Raw genomic sequence first — 21,463 nt, 5'->3', positions numbered from 1 at the left:
AAGAATGTCCCTCTAATTGCCCCAATACCCCTCAATGCTCCAAATTGATCCAAATGTCCCAAAATTGACTCGATTACCCCCACAGCTCCAAATTGCTCATGAATTGCCCCAATTATTCTAGTTTCCCTTGAAATTAGACAATATAAATGGATAATTACCTTGGAATTGAGAATAGGCTGAAATTTGATTGTGATTTGCAAGAGTTCATAATGCATCAAATTTGAGCTTTGCATGGACTCCCAATTGGCTTGTGGGTTGTCTTGACACTTTGAATATGAGAGAGAGAGAGAGAGAGAGAGAGAGAGAGAGAGAGAGAGAGAGAGAGAGAGATTAGTGTGTGCACATTAGGCAATGGAGATAGGTGAACATGTAGTTGAAGGAGTGTGATATAAGCAAAAAGAAAAAACGTGGAAAAATGTAAATTTTTGGTCAACAGGCCTGGAATGGCCATTCCAAACAGGGAACGGCAGGGAACGGCCCAGGGAACGGTAGGGAACGGCCCAAGGAACGGCAGGGAACGTTCCCTGGCCGTTTCACCTCCTCCAAGGATCTGGAACGCGTTAAACCGTTCCTATAGGCTGGAACGGCCGTTCCCTGTTTCTATGGCTCCAACTACTATCACATTCTATAGGACTGATCTACTAGTGGGTGTAAATCACATCAACAGCCTCTCCTTGCTCTTTAATAGTCTCCTCCTCTCTCACAATGGCTGGAATAGACTTTTACCAGCCCCTTAAAACGTTTTTTCACTTGCAACCTTCTAATCCCGCTTTTCAACATTATCTAGCTTATTAAATTACTATTCAAAATATTAATTTTGAAAATTAAATAATTATTCTAGTACTAAAAAATTGATTCCACCAGCCAATAATTAAAATTGGCTAGGCCAATTTGTCTTCCAAGTATCCTTGAGTAGTTATATTGACCCTTAGACTGACATTAATTAAATAATTAATATCTAGTCTCTAATTTCACCATTGACATTAGTAACCAATAAATTGGTCTAGGCCAAAAATTGTCATTGGGTATTACCTAGTACCTGTCGAACATACCATTACAACTTTTGCTTTTAGCACCAATTGATATCTCGGGATCCTAGGTCCCACATTGTGAAATAATTGACTTGTATGTCACATGTGCAAGTCACACTAGCACATTTGATTAACTTTTAATCAAATGCTAAGCAAAACAATAAAATTTCACATCCTCGTGACAGACCACCCCCTTGAAGTCCTTGCAATCATCTTTGATTGCATTGCATTGTGCCAAAGGAAAAGCATACTCCACTGGAATTTTCGTAAGGCATCACAATCACAACATTGGCCAATGTTGTCCAACCTTGCCATATGTCCCAAACTTACTGAAAGCTTCTAGCCAACATATATGCAACACAAAACTGAAAATTAGTCTAGAATTGTTGCTAGAGACCCATTGAATGCATCCATAACTCATGCTTCTCAACTGTTTTGACTTTAGAACCATAGTAAAGCATATTCTAAGTATAAACTATGGTTGAAGCTATCAATGACATTTACTAACATGCTGCTGTCCATGGAACCAGCTGTAAACCATTGAAAATGAGTATAAACTGATCAAAAACCGATTGTAGAAATTGATTAGTAACTAGTGCAAAAACTAATGCAAAAGTGATCCCAAAAGTGACCGTAAACGGTTCTCAAACTAATCAAAAATTGAGTTAAAAGTGATCAAAATTTAAACTCGTGCCAAACTAATCATAAAGTGATGCAAAAGTATAGTTTTAGTGCTCCGGTGAAACTCATACTCATTTGCGTATATCTCACAGTGACTAGTACACTGAGCAGTGACCTCATGGCAGACATTGTTAGCGCGGTACCTTGGATGCATGTTGAATACATCCAAGAACCACTATATATGAGAGCTATCCACAACTGGAGGAGTAGAAGTGCTACCTTCCCCTTGAGCATTAGGCAATATCTGGACCCTTGCTCTGCTAAACTTGATTGAGCTTGAGCTGAGGTTGGCTCTAATTGAAAGGCATCACGGTAAAGTTGTAATAACTAAGGATGGTTTGCCAAGTCATCCTCTTCCATCTACTTTGCATCTATTGGTGAAACAATGTTGAAGCTTCACCAAGAAGCATATGGAAACTTTATCTCTTAACTTTACTTGCCTCAAATCTCCACTAGGTTGTATTCATTTCTTTCCCTTAAGCATTGCAATGCTTTATGCTTTCACATTGTTGCAATTTCAACTTAACCATTGTGCAACATTGTATCAAGTTGAGCACCAAATGCATTAGGAAACATTCTTGATTGCATACTTGGACCATTGCAATGTGACTGTGCATGGAATTTGCATATTACTAGCCATGCCAAGATACATTTTCCCATATATTGCATGCATTACTAGCTACATTTTTCCTCATGACCAACACTATTCAGAGCATTTGCATAACTAGCATTAATACCATGAGTCCCAAACACAATGGGCTGCATATGTGCATCGCAAACCCAGGTTGCCTCTTAGGTTAGCCCAGTTAGGATCCTCTAGTGTTTCACCTCCCTCTTCATTGAGGCTTGAGTCTTAGTCTCATGAGTTACAAGTTTGTCAGTTCTATAGGGGGTCTTGAGGGGGGAGAGCCAAAGATACAGGATTCAGGTGCTTAGGAGCCTAGAGGCATCAACATTTGTAAGGACAACAATTCACTTACTTATTCCTCCCATATTTTTGTCCTATTTAGTCTGTGGCTCCTCCTCATTCAGTCATCATCATTCTTCGAGTGGTCTTCTTGTTGGAGAGAGGAGCTAGTGCTGGTGCCCACGCAGCTAGTGACTCATTGTTGTACTTGTCATTCTTGTGTTTGATATATGGATTCCATTTCTTGAGCATATCTCCACATTCTCTTCTTTTACAGTGTTGTGTTTTCTTTCTCGTCTATCTTGTGTTCAACAATTTATTTCAGCACTTTCTAGCTTGTGTTCTTGCTGCGATTTCTTTGTTGATTACATGTCTTTCTTCCCCTTGTTGATCAGGCTTAAGTTTTTTCAGACCAGCAACCTTGCATTTTCAACTTGCACTTGGATTCCGGCCCACAATCATCAGTTTACTACATTAAATGCTCAACCAGCCTTCGTTTTTCATTTTCTACCCCTAATCATGGCTGGGCGGCTGTTTGTACAGACCGTTTTTGTTGTTCGTGGTAGTTTTTGACAGCTTTTTCCTCATTTTGCAGTAGTCAGCCTTCGTTTTTGAATCTTGATCATATTTTTGGTTACAGTGCATGTGAACTCTCATTTTGTGAAGTCTTTGCTGTTGGTTTGCGTGTATCCCTGTCTGTATACCCTCTATCCTCGATCTTCTCTTCTCCTCCTCTCGAGATGGCTCCTCTGTGCAGTTCTACAGATGATAAGTTACATGGACTTTATGATTTGTGCAGAAGCAGATTTGGTGTATTGTTTGTGGAGCTATTCCTCAGCCTTATCGTCCTTTTCCTCCTTTTGAAGATTTTGATGAGGACAACCATGAGAAAGCGTTGTTTACATGGGATACGGACCATGCACGTGCATATTTTGTATTGCTTCGGTGTAATTTTAAAGAAGTTCTATTGGTAGTTCCTCTTGTAGGACATCTCTCCGCGAAGTATGGTCGAAGCTTGAGATGTACGAGGCACCTTCCCCCACGCATGCTCTGACCCTTTATGGACAGCTTCAACAGATGAAGTTTGAGCTGATGGACACTATTTAGTCTCTTTTGTAGTTACCATAGTTAGCTCATTCATGCAGAGACCTCTTTAGCCCATCAGCAAGCTGCTTTGCTGGTTTTGTGGTACTTGTGGGGCACCTTGACCCATGGCATTTTGTATGGAGAGGTGGTCTCACTAGCATATAATTAATAATTTTGATTTTCTTGATACTTTAAATTATGAAGAGTATATTTATGTCTTGAGGTAGAGTGATTTATGTTCAGCAACATATTTTGCTTTGTAACTGCAGAGTTGGGATCATGTATGACACATCGATGGCTCTTATTAAAGGGGATTTGGTGAAGTCTCAGCCAAACATTATGTCAATGACAGGTGAAAACTTTGGTGCAGCTGTAGGTCGCAGTCTCCAGCTTGGTAAGGAGAAAGTTTTTTTCTTTCTTTTTTTATGGGGGGGTTAGGGTTTCCTTCTTGTACATTTCAGAAGAGCCATGGATTTGTAAGTTGTCTGATGATATGAATAGGGGGCCAGTCAGCTTTGGCTCTAAGGTTGTTACTGGCTTTCGTGTCACAAAAGTTATCTTCTGTGGCTGGAGTGCTATCTGGAGAGGAGGTTGGTTAGACAATCATCATTGTGAATTTATTTGTTATGAGTTCTTGGTTTATGATGTATCTTATTTCAGTGTGTTGAAGGTCAAAAAAACCTGCAATTTTCTTACTTGGCCATTATTTTCAGTTCCGTGCTGCACGCAGGATATCAGAAGAAGTCGGTGCTCAACTTGTACTCGGAGATAGACCAATTGAGATAACTGTAAGTAGATCTTGTTTGAGTTCTAGCTTTGCACTTTTGTTAAATTGTGGTTCTGAGTTCCTTGCTTGAGTATTAGCTACAAAGAGCATGGGATGCCCTTGCTTGGATGGAGAAGTTGAAGTTGATTTTCATCCTTTTGCAAGGAATTAACACACAAGATTTGGACGTCTCAGAGTCAACTCTCCAGGTACTTTAGCTGTCAAGCCTCTGCAAATATTGCATTTCCCAACACTCGACTTTGAATTAGTCTGTATAACTCAGCCCAAGCTGCCTTTTTCTGTGTATCTACTGACTTTTGGTTCCACTTTTACCTTCAGACATTGAGGACCGATAGTGGTCTTTCCACTATGTTCACATATCTGGGTGATCAGTTCCCATCTCTTTTGCAACCCCTTGTCCATGAGCGAGACCGGGTATGATCCTTAAATGCAATTCTGGGCTCAAGTTTGTCTCTTTTGAATATTACTTATTTTTAGGTGCTGACAGGATTTCAGGAGCTAAAGAAGTTTAAACATATAAATTTGTGTATTTGATATTCAACAGTGTTCTTTGAGAGGATGCTTGAGGCTTTTTATGTAAGCAGGAGACACATATCACATGGTTTTGTTAGATCATAGAGTCTAGGAGGTGGGATTTTTAAGAACACGTATGCTGATAATGCTGCTACAAAGTCAAGCTTTTTGTACCATATTGGAAAGATGCAGGTTTTACTGGTCCCGCTTCCTCCCCTTGCCCACCTTCTCTCTGTCTCTATGTGACATAATTTCTCTCCTTCCCCCAAAACCGCACCAACCCAACCCCCCCTCCCCCCCCCCAAAGCCCCCCTGTAAGGGTATGGGCTTTGTAGCTATACCCTGGCGTTGGAGCTAGAAACACCTATATAGGGAGCAGTAGTGACTCTGAGCTTTGCTTGGTTTCCACTCTACGTGTGATTCCCTATACTCAGTGGTGAATCCTCACATATGCGCGGCGTCACAAGGGTGTAGTTGTGAGATGTGCCTCAATGTTGTATCTTTTGATATCATGAATACAAAGATTCCTTATTGATATATCTTGTGTGCTATTCCATTGTGCCTTTTGTGCCTCATGACAGGTTATGATTTGAAGTCACGTGAAGGTCAGTAACACTTGGTATCAGAGTGAGTCTAGCATGGAGCATACTAGCTTGAGAGGGGAGCAAGCTCATGGACGTAGAGAAGATTGTACCATAACATGTCGCGCAACGCGATGTGATGACCCCAACACGACACGATGCGATGCTCCACGTTGTGACGCCCCGCCAGGTGTGTTACCTATTGGAAATTGGAAGAGAACGTGATGTGCCAACAAAGTTGAGAGGGAGTTGTGGCGTGATAGGGACACACGGCATACTATTCAAAAATGTCTTGGAGAGAGCTTAGGTTGTGGGAGGACACTTTCTATGAAGAGGAAGACGAGCTATGTTACTGGCTCAGAATCACATACAAGAAGAAAGAGCTGCGGCTCAAACTGATTGAGTAGACGAAGAAGACCATCAAAGTGCTAAGGAAGACTGAACAAGAAATAGATGTGCTATGTGATCTTAAAGAGAAGGCTGAAGAGTTGGATGAAGACCTGGAAGAGGTTGACTACCGGTTGTTGATCATGGTGCAAGAAAGAGCCAAACTGTGGCAAGTGAAGATGGCCCAAGATTTCAATACGGAGTTGCTAGAGAAAATCATGCTGAGGTGGGATTGGGAGACTGCCTTTGGATCTGAAGGAGCCAAAGAGAGGGCCGAACCATACTTGAAGCAGATGCGAGCTGAAAGAGTCCAAGACCTGAAGAACAGAGTGAAGCCAACCAAAGAAGAACCAAGGAGCCAAGAAAAGAAGCAATAGTTAAAAGACAAAGAAGAATTATGGTCAGATGAAGATGAAGATGAAGACTAGGGGGAGGATGAGCTCAAACTAAATCTTAGAACACCTCGTCCCCAATAAGGAGCCGATAGCTACTACCCCGACTACTACCTAGAAGACTACTACCAAGAAGGCTACCCTGAAGACCAATACCTCTACAACAAATACCCTTGTGAGAAGATGGATACTACTACCTTGAAGATGTTCCCATTGACTACCACCCAGAAGGAGAATACCTCAACACCGACTATCCCCTTATCTTGGAGAATGCTAACCCAAAGAAGTTCTAGAAAAGGAAGAAATAATGGAATATTATGTGAAGGGAGAAGGATGAAGTATGGATGTGCTTCAAAGGTAGAAAATATTATGGAGTTAGGACACAGAAAAGAAGATGAAGCAAGGTGGACATGTCAGAAGAATGAACCATTGCACCCATAGGTGGTAGCCGAGTCAAAGGATGAACCACTGCACCCATAGGTGGCAGCCTAGTCGAAAGAAGAATTGGTGTTAGAAGAAGAGAAGGGGGAGGATGAGCTGGATCTTGATCTTGGAACACCTCCACCCATTGAGATTGAGGGTGAGGCTAGGGTTGGTGCCCTCTTGTGAGGCATGGGATGCTTTTGACGAAGAGGAAGATGAAGAAAAAGATGAGGAGATAGAATTAGAGGATGAGAATGGAAGGGCGAAAGCACTTGGGGCGCGGCATCTCCTACATGGAGCCAACACTTCTACCTTAATGATGATATAGGTGAAGGCAAAGAAAGGAGAAGAGTTAGAAGAAGAGAAAGAAGAAAAGGGGGAGAATGAGTGCAGCCCAAATCTTGGAGTACCTCTACCTTAACAACCCAAAGAAGAAGCGAAGGGCGAGAAGGAGCTCAACCTAGATCTTGGAACACCTCGATCTCAACCCCGACAATCCCAATCCCAACAGCCAACCAAATCCTCAAAGTTCGATGATGATAGACTTTTTTTTTTTGCAAATAAAATGTGGCTAGTTATATTACTTCAGAAAAAACCTGAATACAAAGAAGTGCTCATGCTCAACAGACCAAGCTGGAGCTGGTGAGAGTCACAGATACATCATATATACAAGCCTCTCAAGGCGGTCTGGGGGGGATAGGGGCAAGAAGCCGGGGGGGGGGTGTATCGCCATCTGGGGCTGCTTGCCTGCATCACGAAGAACAGGTCCTGGCCGCCCCAAGTGCGCATGAAATGACCACGGAGCTCCTGGCGAGCCCTGAACTCGCCCTGCACCGGATCCCATCGGCCTCGAAGGGAGTGGATGATGGAGGTCCAGAGCTCCGCTAGGGTCACCTGTACGGAAGGTCTCTCTCCGCCGAAAGCCACCTGACACTGTGCCTTTTAGATATGCCAACCAGTGAGACTCCCTATGATTTTCCATATCTTAGAGCGGTTTGCTGTGGGCTCCAGTACCTGGCGGATGGGTAGAGCCTCTAAACCCAGCCCATGACCCTGCCTCAATCATGAATATCGTGTCCTGCATTCCAGCCTCATACAGAAGGTGGTGGCCCTGACTAACCGCTTGCCAACAGAAAGCACCCCAAGAGATACAAGCAAGGCTGGGTGCTATTCGACGCAGGATGCGGCATACTCCTCTCCACATGAGCTGTGCCGCCTCACATGACCAAAGGCAGTGCTTTGGGGTTTCCATCGACTGTTGTGTGTAGCACTTATAAATTCCCTCCTGCATCTGGGCAAGCCAACTTCCCATCGCCAAGCCTACATGTGCCACCAACCACACAGAAAATACGACACCCTTCTCGGCCTCCAGCTGTCCCATAGGCGACGCCAGAAGGCCCTCGAAACAGCTCCATGATGCTGTGCTCTGCCTAGTGCTTGCTATGTGACGGCGCCCAATCCATGTCCTCCTGCATCAATACGTGTTTGCCAATCCTGGCGGTGTACTCCAGGAACCTCGGTGGCTTCTTGGCGGCCATAGTGGCCGGCCAAAGCCACTCTCCCCGATCCCACTCTAGTTCATCAAGTGGCCTTCCTTCCCAGATCTAGAGGCGCCACTCCCTGAGCTCCTGCCAAAAGACCAAACGGTCCAGCTGCCATATCTTCCCTTGAAGGCCAACCACCCGGATCCTCTTCCATGAAAGGACAGCTGTTCCCTCGTCGTGTTGCCCTTTGTCAAGAGCCAGACGCCCCCCCCTTCTGCATTGTGAAAAAGGTCCCAGGTGGAGCGCCACCCACTCTTCCTGCCACCTGTAAGGGGATGCCTGTGTCAGAGTGCAGTGGTGCGGAAGCGTAGGACTGAGAGAGAGAGAACGCAGAGAGAGAAGGGAGAGAAAGAGACAGTGGACGATGAAGATCTGCTGTATAAAGAATGCTGAATACAAAGATATACACGGGCGCAGTGCGCTGGACTGCGTGTCTCCACCTCGACGATGCAACCTGCTGTCCACCTCGAAGTTTGCTGCAGTCTGCACTGTCTGCTGTCTGAAATCTGTGAACAGAGACAGAAATTGCGCGTCACCGGTCTGTAATCTGCGTCAGAGAAGTGTGTACAGACTGCTGAAAGTGTCGACTATAAATAGCCAAAATCTGCCAGGAAATAGGGCGCAGCCAGGAAATAGGTCGGCTGCATTAAATGCAGCCGACTGGGCTGCAGGCAGTCGGACTGCCACGTGGCAGTCCGACTGCACAGTCCGACTGTGCAGCTGCCCTCCAAACAGGCTATGATCTCTAACACCCCCTCTCAGAGCCTGGACAGGGCAGAAGCTTGAGGGATCTGGAATGTCGCCGAAGTAGAGCCTGAGGAAGCGCCTTCGTAAACAAATCCGCAAGATTGTCCTCCGTCTTGCAATACTCCATAGTGATGGTGTCATCCAGAAGCTTTTCTCGGATGAAGTGGTACTGGATCTTAATGTGCTTCGTCCGGGCATGAAAAACAGGGTTCCTTGCCAAGGCAATGCAACTCTCATTGTCACATCGTAGCAATGTAGGACGAGTCTGGGGGCACCCAAGCTCCTCCAATAATCTCCGAAGCCACACAACCTCGCATGTGGTGGAAGACGCGGCCCGATACTCCGCCTCAGTAGACGAAAGGGCTACCGTGGGCTGCTTCTTGCTACTCCATGAAATAACACCTGCACCCAAAGTAAAACAGTAACCTGTAGTAGACCGCCTGTGGTCCACGTCACCGGCCCAATCCGAGTCGCTCCAACCTGCAAGTACAAGATCTGACCCATCTGTCCCTGCGGGGTAATGAATCCCTAAATCAGACGTCCCCCTCAGATACCGAAGTATCCTCTGAGCAGCCTGCCAATGCACCGTCTTAGGTTCACTCATGAACCCTGCCAAGAGCCCAACAGCAAAACATAGATCAACCCTGGTGTTGAGAAGCCAAATCAAGGACCCAATCAACTGTCGATAGCGGGACGCATCCGCCAAAGGAGAAGCTGAATGGGAAGTGGCCTTCCAGTTCGGATCCATAGGAGTAGAGAGGGCACGACAATCCTCCATCTCAAAAGACACCAAGAGCTCCTGTACATATCTCTGTTGGGAGATAAAGATCCCCCTCTGAGACTGATAAATCTCATGGCCCAAAAAGAAATGGAGTAGCCCCAAATCCGTCATCTCGAACGTCCGATGTAAAGCTGACTTTGTCTCCTGGACCTGCTGTGCATCATCACCTGTGACAATCAAATCATCAACATATAAGACAAACAGCACACAACCATCCTCGGAAGTGTGAACATACAGCTGCGGATCGACCTTGGACCGCCGATATCCCAACTGAGATTGGAGAAACGAATCAATCTTCTCGTTCCATGGACGCGGAGCCTGCTTGAGACCATACAAGGCCTTCTTCAACCTGTAGACTTTCCCATCTGAAGAACCAAAGCCAGGAGGTTGCTCAACATAGATCTCCTCCTTCAAATCACCATTCAGGAAGGCCGACTTCACATCCAACTGATAAACAGGCCATCTCCTATGGCCAGCCAAAGCAAGAACAGCTCTAATGGTCGCCATACGAGCTGTGGGGGCAAAAGTGTCATGACAGTCAATGCCTGGGCGCTGTGCAAAACCTTTAGCAACAAGGCGAGCCTTGTGCTTATCCAAAGTACCATCACTGAGATATTTGGTCTTGAAGACCCACTTGACTCCAATCACCTTCTTCTTCGGGGGGCGGGGCACGAGTGACCAAGTGCCATTCCTCTCAATAGCCTCCAACTCGGCTTCCATAGCTTTCTTCCATGGGGCGGACTGTAAAGCCTCCTTCACGGAGGTGGGCTCTCGATCCTGCATAATACGGGTCATCAAACAATAGTTGGAGCAAACAAGCTCCGTAGAATGTGCCTGGTGCCTCCGTGACCGCCGCGGACCATCCTGCGGTCCCCACTCCTCAGGAACCCCCTCGATCCTTGAATCACGGAGTGTGTCATGGGCCCAGCGAGGAGGAGGCCGAACCTCCCCTCGTCGTTCTCCATCAGCAGAAGACTCTGAAATATCCACCGGTGGTAACTCCTCAGAGGTGTCCGGTGGAACTGTAGACTCTGTGTCAGAAACAGAATCATAATCAAAAGGCACGGGCTCCAGTAGAACTGTAGAAGGAGCCCAACTCTCCCCTGGATCTCCAAGAACGGGATGCTCCTCACCCGTTGAAGTAGCCGGAGCCTCCACAAACCGCACATCACGGCTAGTGTACACATCCCGCTTGACGGGATCATACAGTCGGTAGCCTTGGGACTGGGAGCTGTAGCCAACAAATACCTGTTTTCGGGAAGCCGCTTCAAATTTATCACGGTGAGCCTTGGGAATGTGAACATAGGCATCACAGCCAAAGACCCGAAAGTAAGAAATATCTGGCTTCGTCCCAAAATAGGCCTCAAATGGAGTCATCCCAATTTCTTGGAACCACGTGCCCCACTATAGTGGAGGCTATTCGCATTCCATGATGCAAGATGTAAGCTCATGGGGAAACTTGTGACTGCCCGAACAGACATCTGTTTGGTGTGGAGACTTTTGATGACGAGAAGCTATGAGGCACGCTTTGCCGCCGGTCTGGACGGCGAGCTCCATTCTCCCACGGTGGCCCTCGGTCGATGCTGAGAGTCAAGTCTCTGTGCAGTGGTAGAAACAGGCCACCTGCGCCAGGGGCCACTCAATCACATTCCTCGGGGCTCTCCACTGTGGAGGGGCTTGAAAGATAATGCTCAGGTGAGGGACCTTAGCACCAGCCCACCAATTAATGTCCATCATACAACCAGGCCACTGCTGTGCAAACAGTGCTAGTCCTTTTTCCATCCACTGGGAGGTGTGGTCCGCCACCTGACTTTTCAACTCTTTCTCTATCTGTATTGTCGTCCACTCCCCAGAGTGAGAGGGCTGAAGAAAGAAGGCATAGTTTGGTCTATCCAGTGGTGCTAGTAGATGGATCTTACTCCTCCTTGACTTATGAACCACGAAGATCCCCACCTCTAGAGGTAGTGGAAACTCTCCGTGCTCCGCAACTCTCAAGTAGGACCATGGGCCATTGCGGAAGAACTCCTGTGGCAATAGGTGTGCCTGTCTTGGAAAGGTGTGACAGGTGGTAGGGGTGGATGAGCTGGTGGCTGTATGGGAGGGGAAGGACTGTTGGTGCGAAGAGTGGTGCGGATCAGGGGAGGTGCTCGGTACGGGAGGTGGTGGGGGGGGGGGAGGATGATCGAGGGATGGTGGGGTGGACGGAAGTACATGGTGGGTGTGGGGGGGGCTAGTGGTCTTGGGAGTGGGGGGCTGTGGACTAGGGTCAGTGGTAGGGGGGGAGCCTAGGATGTGGGGGGAGGTGGGTGTGGGGACTCAGGAGGGGTAGTCTATGGCACGGGTGGTGGATGTGGGGGGCTGCAGTTCTACTAGGTGAGGGGGGCAAGAGGGGGCTTAGGAGTGCTCTATCGAGGGAGTGTCGCACATCCACCTGCTCATTGTTGTCGAGGCTGGGCCTGAGACACAGGCTGCGCCCCCCTGCCGTCTCCCTCTCTGTCGTCTCTGAACCCGTGTGAAGCCATTAGCGTTCACCTGTGGGCCTGTCGGCGGAGCCACCTTGGCTCCAAAACGCGTGCAATTTGCTGCCTGATGCCCAAAGTCGTGGCAGTGCAAGCACTACCCTGGCTGCCTTGTCACAATGACCTGCTACCGAAAGGAGTGCCCTCCCGTCTCGATCTCTAAGAACTGTGGGATATTCTTGACCTTTTTCACTGCCACTCGTACCTTTGGGACTCCTGCAGTTGTCACTACATCCGCGAAGGACGCGGGAAGGATAGTGCCGAAAAGCCTTCCAGAGTCTTCCACCAACTGGCGATACTCGATTGCCAGGCCGGGGAAAAGAAGCGTGACCGGGTGCCGAAGAAACCTGTTGTGGAGTGCAAATGCCTCCACAGTGAAGCCCCTGTACCAAGGGACCATGTGTATGACCCCCCTCGTGGACGCATATGGTGAGCTGGCGAGTAACTCGTGAGCTGCGTCTGCCGAGCTGAGCTGGACCATGAAGATCCCTTGGCCCAATAGGACCGCCTTCTTGATCTGCGCTATCCCGATGTGCAGCGTGGAGTATAGCGAGTTCCGAAGCTGGGCCCTGGCTAGGGAATGTCCTACTACCTGACCATAAATCGTTGTTTCCATTAGCTCCAGCTCCTTAGCTCTGACGGCTAGGAGTTGTTCCTCAGAGAGGACTACGCGCAAGGTGTTTGACTGGGGGGCACTCCGTGAGTGCGCCGGCGTCTGAGCAGGGGTTTCCATTGTGCATCCCTACTGAGAGGACAAACAGTCACGTCACGATGCTGCCTAAGGGGGGGGGTTTGCTGCAGATGGAGGGAGCAAGTGGAGGGTGGGGGAATCGATGGCGAGAGAGGGGAATCCTGTTGTGTTTGTTCCGGATAGGGCCAAGGTTGCGGACGGGGGAAGTGCGCCGGGGGGGGGATCTGTAGTAGAAAGATTTGGTTTTAAAGGTTATGCAGCTCACCATTATGCTTATATGGTGAAACTAGTTGAGGATGTTGAGCCCACTTATTTTGAGGATGCTGTTGATCATGCACATTGGGATGCAGCAATGGATGAGGAGATGGCTGCATTAGAAGCCAATAAGACTTGGGATTTGGTTTCCTTACCTAAGGGTAAGAAAGCTATTGGCTGTAAGTGGGTTTACAAAGTCAAGTATAATGCAGACGGTTCAGTTAGCAGGTATAAGGCTAGGTTGGTTGCAAAAGGCTATGCTCAAATATATGGCATAGATTATGAAGAGACATTCAGTCCAATTGCTAGGATGACAATTATTAGGTGTGTGATTGCCTTGGCAGTAGCCAAAGGTTAGAGTTTGCAGCAAATGGATGTTAAGAATGCCTTCTTGCATGGTGAATTACAAGAAGAAGTGTATATGGAGTAGCCAGCAGGTTATGAGGATTTAGAGCATCCCATATATATGTGTTGGTTAAAGAAGACGCTCTATGGTTTGAAGCAAGCACCTAGAGCATGGTCTAACAAGATTGGAGAGTATCTTGTCAATATTGGATTTTGTATTTTTGATGCTGATCACTCACTTTATGTGAGAAAGGGAGATGCATGTTTGGTCATCATAGTCATCTATGTGGATGACTTGATTATTACATGTAACAGTGACAATGGGATTGCTGAAGTTAAGGACTTCTTGAAGAAGTTTGAGATGAAATATTTGGGTGAGCTAAGATACTTTCTTAGTATTGAGGTGATCAGATGTGATGATGGTATATGGCTGTCCCAAAGGCAGTATGGCTTGGATATGTTATCCAAGTATGGTATGACTGGTGCGCAGATCGGTCGCAGTATGCTCACGTAGTGAATCCCGGAAGGTCCCCAAGAACAATGAACTCTACCTTTTTGCACAAAAAACAATGTAAAAGCATGAACGACAAGAAGCAAGAGACCAATTGGGTTCAATCTCCCCCATGCCTTGTGTGAGCGCTTCACAAAGCATGTATTTTATGTATATTTCCATCTAGCAGTCTTCAGCTACATAAATAAATCAACTGGTTAGAAATAAATCCTAACCTTAATTTATTACGAGTGCGTACTCTAAACTCATAAACGTTTATTAATTTATTATGCATTTTGCGGAATCACCCGCTATGGAATCACCCATGTACACACTAAATTAATGAAACGCCCAAAAAGGACAGGCGTCCCCATAAACTTCTCGCACAAAGAATCCTCTTTGTGTATGAGTCCCGGTTATCTAAGTTTACGGAATCCACCGTAAAACCTCACGGAATCCACCGTGGCACGGAATCCACCCACTGGTGCGCAGATCGGTCGCAGTATGCTCACGTAGTGAATCCCGGAAGGTCTCTAAGAACAATGAACTCTACCTTTTTGCACAAAAAACAATGTAAAAGCATGAACGACAAGAAGCAAGAGACCAATTGGGTTCAATCTCCCCCATGCCTTGTGTGAGCGCTTCACAAAGCATGTATTTTATGTATATTTCCATCTTCATGCTCAATAATAGCCCAATTTACAAAAATATGACAAGCTTTTAGCTTTTGAGTTTGCTTTCTATAAAAATAGGAAATAAAGCTAATGGACGGTGCCCATAGAATCTGGCACGCCCAACACAGTGTCCAAATAGAAATAACATATCCGTGCGCATAGGCGCTTACAAAATAATAATCAATAATCAATGTCTCGATAGACATAACAAAATATAGGCGTGGCGCCTATCAAAATATAATCCAAAGGTCGAATACTCGCTAGACTCCAATGCTTTCCTCCGCCACTGCTGCTATCTCTACACATCAACTGAAGCATTCACAATCGTTAGTAAAATAATACAATTAAACCGACAAAAGTGAATACCTAGCATTTATCAGCTACATAAATAAATCAACTGGTTAGAAATAAATCCTAACCTTAATTTATTACGAGTGCGTACTCTAAACTCATAAACGTTTATTAATTTATTATGCATTTTGCGGAATCACCTGCTATGGAATCACCCATGTACACACTAAATTAATGAAACGCCCGAAAAGGACAGGCGTCCCCATCAACTTCTCGCACAAAGAATCCTCTTTGTGTATGAGCCCCGGTCATCTAAGTTTACGGAATCCACCGTAAAACCTCACGGAATCCACCGTGGTACGGAATCCACCCACTGGTGCGCAGATCGGTCGCAGTATGCTCACGTAGTGAATCCCGGAAGGTCCCCAAGAACAATGAACTCTACCTTTTTGCACAAAAAACAATGTAAAAGCATGAACGACAAGAAGCAAGAGACCAATTGGGTTCAATCTCCCCCATGCCTTGTGTGAGCGCTTCACAAAGCATGTATTTTATGTATATTTCCATCTTCATGCTCAATAATAGCCCAATTTACAAAAATATGACAAGCTTTTAGCTTTTGAGTTTGCTTTTTACAAAAATAGGAAATAAAGCTAATGGACGGTGCCCATAGAATCTGGCACGCCCAACACAATGTCCAAATAGAAATAACATATCCGTGCGCATAGGTGCATACAAAATAATAATCAATAATCAATGTCTCGATAGACAAAAAAATATAGGCGTGGCGCCTATCAAAATATAATCCAAAGGTCGAATACTCGCTAGACTCCAATGCTTTCCTCCGCCACTGCTGCTATCTCTACACATCAACTGAAGCATTCACAATCGTTAGTAAAATAATACAATTAAACCGACAAAAGTGAATACCTAGCAGTCTTCAGCTACATAAATAAATCAACTGGTTAGAAATAAATCCTAACCTTAATTTATTACGAGTGCACACTCTAAACTCATAAACGTTTATTAATTTATTATGCATTTTGCGGAATCACCCGCTATGGAATCACCCATGTACACACTAAATTAATGAAACGCCCGAAAAGGACAGGTGTCCCCATCAACTTCTCGCACAAAGAATCCTCTTTGTGTATGAGCCCCGGTCATCTAAGTTTACGGAATCCACCGTAAAACCTCACGGAATCCACCGTGGCACGGAATCCACCGTGGAATATGCCTCCTGGCATCAATGACAGCATGTAAGTCTCTTTCAGTACCATTGGAGCAAAATGTGAAGTTGAGTGCTGATGTTGGGTATGAGATAAAAGACCCTACTATGTTCAGGAGGATAGTAGGGAGTTTGATTTATATGACTATCACAAGGCCAGACTCGAGCTATGCTGTTGGTCTTGTCAGTCAGTTTATGCAGATGCCTAGAAAGCCTCATTTGGATACAGTTAGACGTATATTGAGGTATGTGAAGTCCACTTTACATTATGAACTTTTTTATGAGGCATGTAAGGAAGTACATGTCTTTGGATACATAGATGCAGATTGGGCTGGTAGCATGTTAGACACAAGATCTACAAGTGGATTCATGTTTTTCCTTGGTAGTGTTGCAGTTACATGGAGCAGCAAAAAGCAACCTACAGTTGCTTTATTGAGTCCATAGGCTAAGTATAGAGGTGCTGCTATGGCGGCATGTGAGGTGGTATGGTTACAAAAGTTATTAGGTGATTTGGATGTGCAGGGAGATGGTCCAGTTGTCATTCATTGTGACAACATGAGCAGTATACAGCTAGCTAGAAATCCAGTGTTCCATGTTAGGACAAAACACATTGAGGTGCACTACCACTTTGTGAGAGAGAAGGTACTTGCAGGAGAGATTGACCTGGTATATGTCAGCACACAGGATCAGATAGCTGACATTTTTACAAAGGCATTGGGTACAGAGAAGCTTTGAAAGTTCTGAAGCTTACTTGGAGTTGCAGAGATAGAGTTGAGCTTGAGGGGGAGTGTCGAGATGGTAAGCTCAACACGTGCGGACATTGATGATAGATCACCTTGCTAGATGGGTTTGTACGTCTACACTTAGCACGTTGGTGGTCATTATGATACTCACATGGCCACTGACTTATCACTTATTATATTTAGTTTGTTATATCTACCTACAACTAGCAAAGACATAGCGTCAATCGATTAGTGTAGTCGATTATGCACTATTTGACTTAGTAGGCTACTTTCCTTTATGTTGTATCTTATCTATACTTTGTGTACATTGTATAGTGTATGGAAGAAGAAGAAAAAACCAGCAAGAAAACGTTTTGGCCTCCATCTCTCTTCTTGTGTTCTTGAGTGAGCTTTCTCTTGTGTATACAGTGTGTTTGGTGCAACAACTCAAGCAAATTCCCCCATCATGCGATTCTTGATATTTATTGCGCCACAATGTATGATAAAGGACAATGGTTGTATTGATGTCATGTTATTGGTAACACTTTATGCAAATGATTATATAGACGATGTTTATAAGTGAATCACATCCAATCAAAATTTATAAGGTAAAGACTTTCCTTTTAGGATATAAGAAGCCATCCGCATGAGCGATTGATGTTGGGATGTATAAGTATGGAAAATTGATGGATAACCCCATGAGATGAGAGAAATGTAATGAACTCTTTTAACATATTACCGAAGGTTTCCAAAGTGCAACCATTGCTATTTGTTGCGTTCAAAAAATGGAAATAAATTCGACTTTGCCTTGAGACCACCATGTGCATTGAGTATAGTCATCGAACAAGGGGAGGCGACACACACGCATACAAAGAAGAATAGTTTTCCTTTTTGTGCTTTCACTAATCCAAGAGGTGTATTGAAAGTATAAACCTCAAGGTTTAAGTCTACACCCAACTCAATCTTCACATTGGAAAAAACCCCTCCCACACAAGATGGTAAAAGGTGCTTGGTGTTTAGGTGCATTCAAACTAGAATGGCTTTAGAGTTGAAGGAATACAAAGTGTTTAACATTTCAACATTAGTTGATCACTTATTGGTAGTTGCCATGTGATGTTGTTTGCCCTTTTTTAGGGCCTTTTCTAGGCAATAGTGGGACATTTGAGCCAAGCAGTTTTACTTGATTTTGGTCAACCAATCGCTTGCTATGTGCCTCTATAGGCATTTCATCTCGTGATCATTATCCTTCATTTCAACCATTTTCTACTCTCTTGTTATTTTGTCAACACTCCCTTTGTTATCCGTGTCAGAGTTCTTATAAGTGATTAACATTTTCTAAAGTTGCAAAAATGCCCATGGTAGATTTGTTTATATATGATATAACATCACTTTTCCTCATCTTTCATATAATGTCTAAGAGTTGTATGAATATCCTTTTAGATGCCTTAGAGGTGTACAGTACAAAAAGACACAAAGCAAAGTCTTTAGTTACAATTCACTTCAAGGAGCCGTTAATACAAAAGGAACCCACACCAAGGTGTCGTTAGCACCAAAAAGAAAACCAACTACTAAATCTATCAAATTTATTTATACAACATGACCCAAAAGTAACTTAATACTTAGGCTTTCTAAACTCTTCTATGATGACTTTGCCACATTAATAAATTACCAAGTTGCCTTGAAAGTAACGAGAGAGAGAGAGAGAGAGAGAGAGAGAGAGAGAGAGAGAGAGAGTTTTGTTCTTGCAGTATTTGGCTTGGTCAATGAAGCGCAGTAAGGCTGTAAATGGATGTTCAAGGGTAGTTGGAATTATGGGTATGGGTCACATGCGTGGAGTTGTGTATGCTCTCAAACACGACCAAGAAGGCTTGCGTTTTCGGGACCTAGCAGGATCCAAAAAATCTTCAAACAAGCAAGGAGGTATTTTAGCACAATTTTTGAAGAGATTGGCTATGGATACCTTATTGGGCACCATCCTATGGATTGTATACGAATATCTGCATAAAGAACTTGATGTTTTGGCATTCTTTGGAGAGGCTTTTTCTAATCACCATTCTTTCTTCAAAGGTTAGGTTGACTAAAGACATTTATGATTGCACAAAGTATGTATTATTGACTTGGTTTTCAATGCAATTTACAAAAGCGTGGTGAATGGTGTCTTCCAACAAAGCTCCTCTAGGTTTGGGTTTCATATGGACTTTATATCCATGTGTTGCTTAACATTTGGAGTAGTTACAATATGACTTGGTCAGGATTGTCATACATGTGCTTGTTACTCTTTAATCCCATCTGTGTGTGTGTGTGTGTGTGTGTGTGTGTGTGTGTGTGTGTGTGTGTGTGTGTGCGCGTGCACATGCGTGCGCATGCGCGCGCACACACACACACATGCGCGCGCGCAAGTTACATCTCACAAGGGTGGAGTAAGTGTAATCAGATAAAGGAAAGGACATTTTCTTTATGGGAATGTTTTTAGCCACCTTTGGTAAACAATTTGAAGATGAGAGTTCTAGTAGGGTTTTGTGTAATTAAAGAACTTACAATATTTTTCTTTGGGCTCAATCAATCTGCTTACAATACTATTGTTTTGGTTGCTAGTTTATGCATTGCCACTCCATGAGTGGCTTTAAGAGAATGGTGAAATAATGACAAGTTTGCCATGAAATGCTTTGGAGAAGCATTAGAATATAGAGCGAATTTGTAGTTAATGTGTGTGTGCAAGCAAAATGCTAGCAAGAGTATATAGGGAGAAATAGCTTGAATTTGGAACATATAGTTTGGTAAAAATTTGGAATTTCTCAATAATGACTTGCATAAGGTTTAGTTCACAAGATTTTATTTAGCTTTTATGAATATATATTTGGAATGTTGATGTAATTGGCTAAATCTATGGTCATTGAAATTCATGAAAGTGTAAAAATGCTATCCTTGAACATTAATTAACAAGTGCTAAATACTCAAGTGCATCTTTATCTAAAATATGTTATCTTTATTGATACCCACCTTTAGCAAGTGTATAAACAAGTGCTAAAGACTAAGCACACCTTTAGCTCGCTCTTCCACTTGAATGTTGTCTTGATTGCCACTTGTCTTGTCCTTTTGAGTCTCATCATGTAGTTCTCATCTAGCTATCAAAGCACCAATGGTCCTTGCTAGGAGCTATGTTGCTTGTTCGGGCCTTTACTTCACTTTGATGTTCTCTTTATTGCCACCCAATTTTGAGTGCCCATTCAAGGTGTAGTAAGAAAAGGCCAATTAACTAGGCTTCAATCTTGACCTCCACCTAGAGTGCTTGTCTTGTTGTTGTGAGGTGATGTTTATAAAAAAGTCACTAGAAAATATGGGCCTTATGTCAATCCTTGGTTGGTCTCTTTATTGCCACCTATCATTGAGGGTCCATTTAGGGTAAGATGCCTTGCATCCATCCTTGATTGGTCTCTTTATTGCCACCTATCCTTGGGGGTCCATTTAAGGTTTCTTGCCCCTTCAAGATTTAGTAAGTGGAGGTCAATTAAGTTTGCTTCAATGATGACCTCCACTTGAGTTCTTATCCCCCCCAGACAAAGGTTATTCTTATTGAGTGGTGATGTTTATAGATAAGTCACTAGATAATAGGGGTTGGAAACAACAATAAGATGGTGGAACACATAATGCAACATTGCATTATGGCATAATAAATTAGATATAGGAGAATCATTTGTGATTTCACCACAATGACTTTGCATGAGTTTAGAGAAAAAAGTAGTTCACCATTCTAATAAGCGTTTGATAAAGGACCTCCACCTTTAACTTGCTCCCAATGTCCACTTGTTATAATAACCTCTAAATATAATGTATATATGTATTTGATCAATTCTACATGTCCACTAGGTTGCATGCAACACTACCCACAATGATAGTACAAATCTTACAAAAAATGACAAGTTTTCCAACCTCAGTTCGTACTAGCATCCATCACACTAAGAAGTACATGGAGAGCCATGGAAATACATGAGGCCTACTCTATGCGATTACCTCTTTATTGTTGAAGGTGAGGAATGCTTAAGAATTCAACCCCTATGGAGTGTGGGTATGTCGAGGCTTGCAAAGGCTTTGAGAAGGGTTGAAAGTGGTTAGTAGACATGTGTCTTATATTGTTATCTCCTTCTTGTAAGCCTTAGTCTAAGTTAGATGAGGACATTAGGAGCTTTGACATTTATATTTGTCTATCATTTTATGTGCTTTAGGCACTTTAGATGGAGGGTACATTAGTGCATTTATTTTTGGGCATTACAGGTTGTCTTGGGTACCCACTTTATGGGCTCAACCACTTGATTTATCAGTTGTGGCCCTAGTTTGCCTATTTATAGGTGGTTTGCCCTCATTCATTCATCATATCATTGTTATCATTT

The 21,463-nt window shown here is 44.1% G+C and overlaps 1 protein-coding gene across 4 annotated transcripts in view; it reads left to right on the top strand.

The window, feature by feature from the left end:
* The window catches only part of LOC148015333 (uncharacterized), a 67,170-nt gene that overhangs the window by 20,847 nt on the left and 24,860 nt on the right, over nucleotides 1-21,463 (top strand). Inside the window, exons 2-7 of one of the 4 annotated variants that reach the window (XM_087664893.1) lie at nucleotides 3,975-4,099; nucleotides 4,207-4,295; nucleotides 4,419-4,493; nucleotides 4,570-4,680; nucleotides 4,811-4,906; nucleotides 18,824-19,227. In XM_087664893.1, coding sequence (XP_087521019.1) covers nucleotides 3,975-4,099; nucleotides 4,207-4,295; nucleotides 4,419-4,493; nucleotides 4,570-4,680; nucleotides 4,811-4,906; nucleotides 18,824-19,147 — 820 coding nt within the window. In that variant the 3' untranslated portion in view covers nucleotides 19,148-19,227. The other 3 variants (XM_087664894.1, XM_087664896.1, XM_087664895.1) reach the window with 3 other exon arrangements.

Source organism: Lygodium microphyllum, chromosome 24 (genome assembly GCF_053477565.2).
Source record: "Lygodium microphyllum isolate KBCC chromosome 24, Lygodium_microphyllum_v1.1.10, whole genome shotgun sequence".
NCBI classification, from domain to species: domain Eukaryota; kingdom Viridiplantae; phylum Streptophyta; class Polypodiopsida; order Schizaeales; family Lygodiaceae; genus Lygodium; species Lygodium microphyllum.
Note: the sequence above shows the minus strand (reverse complement) of the source record. Positions and strands in the feature narration are given on the sequence as shown.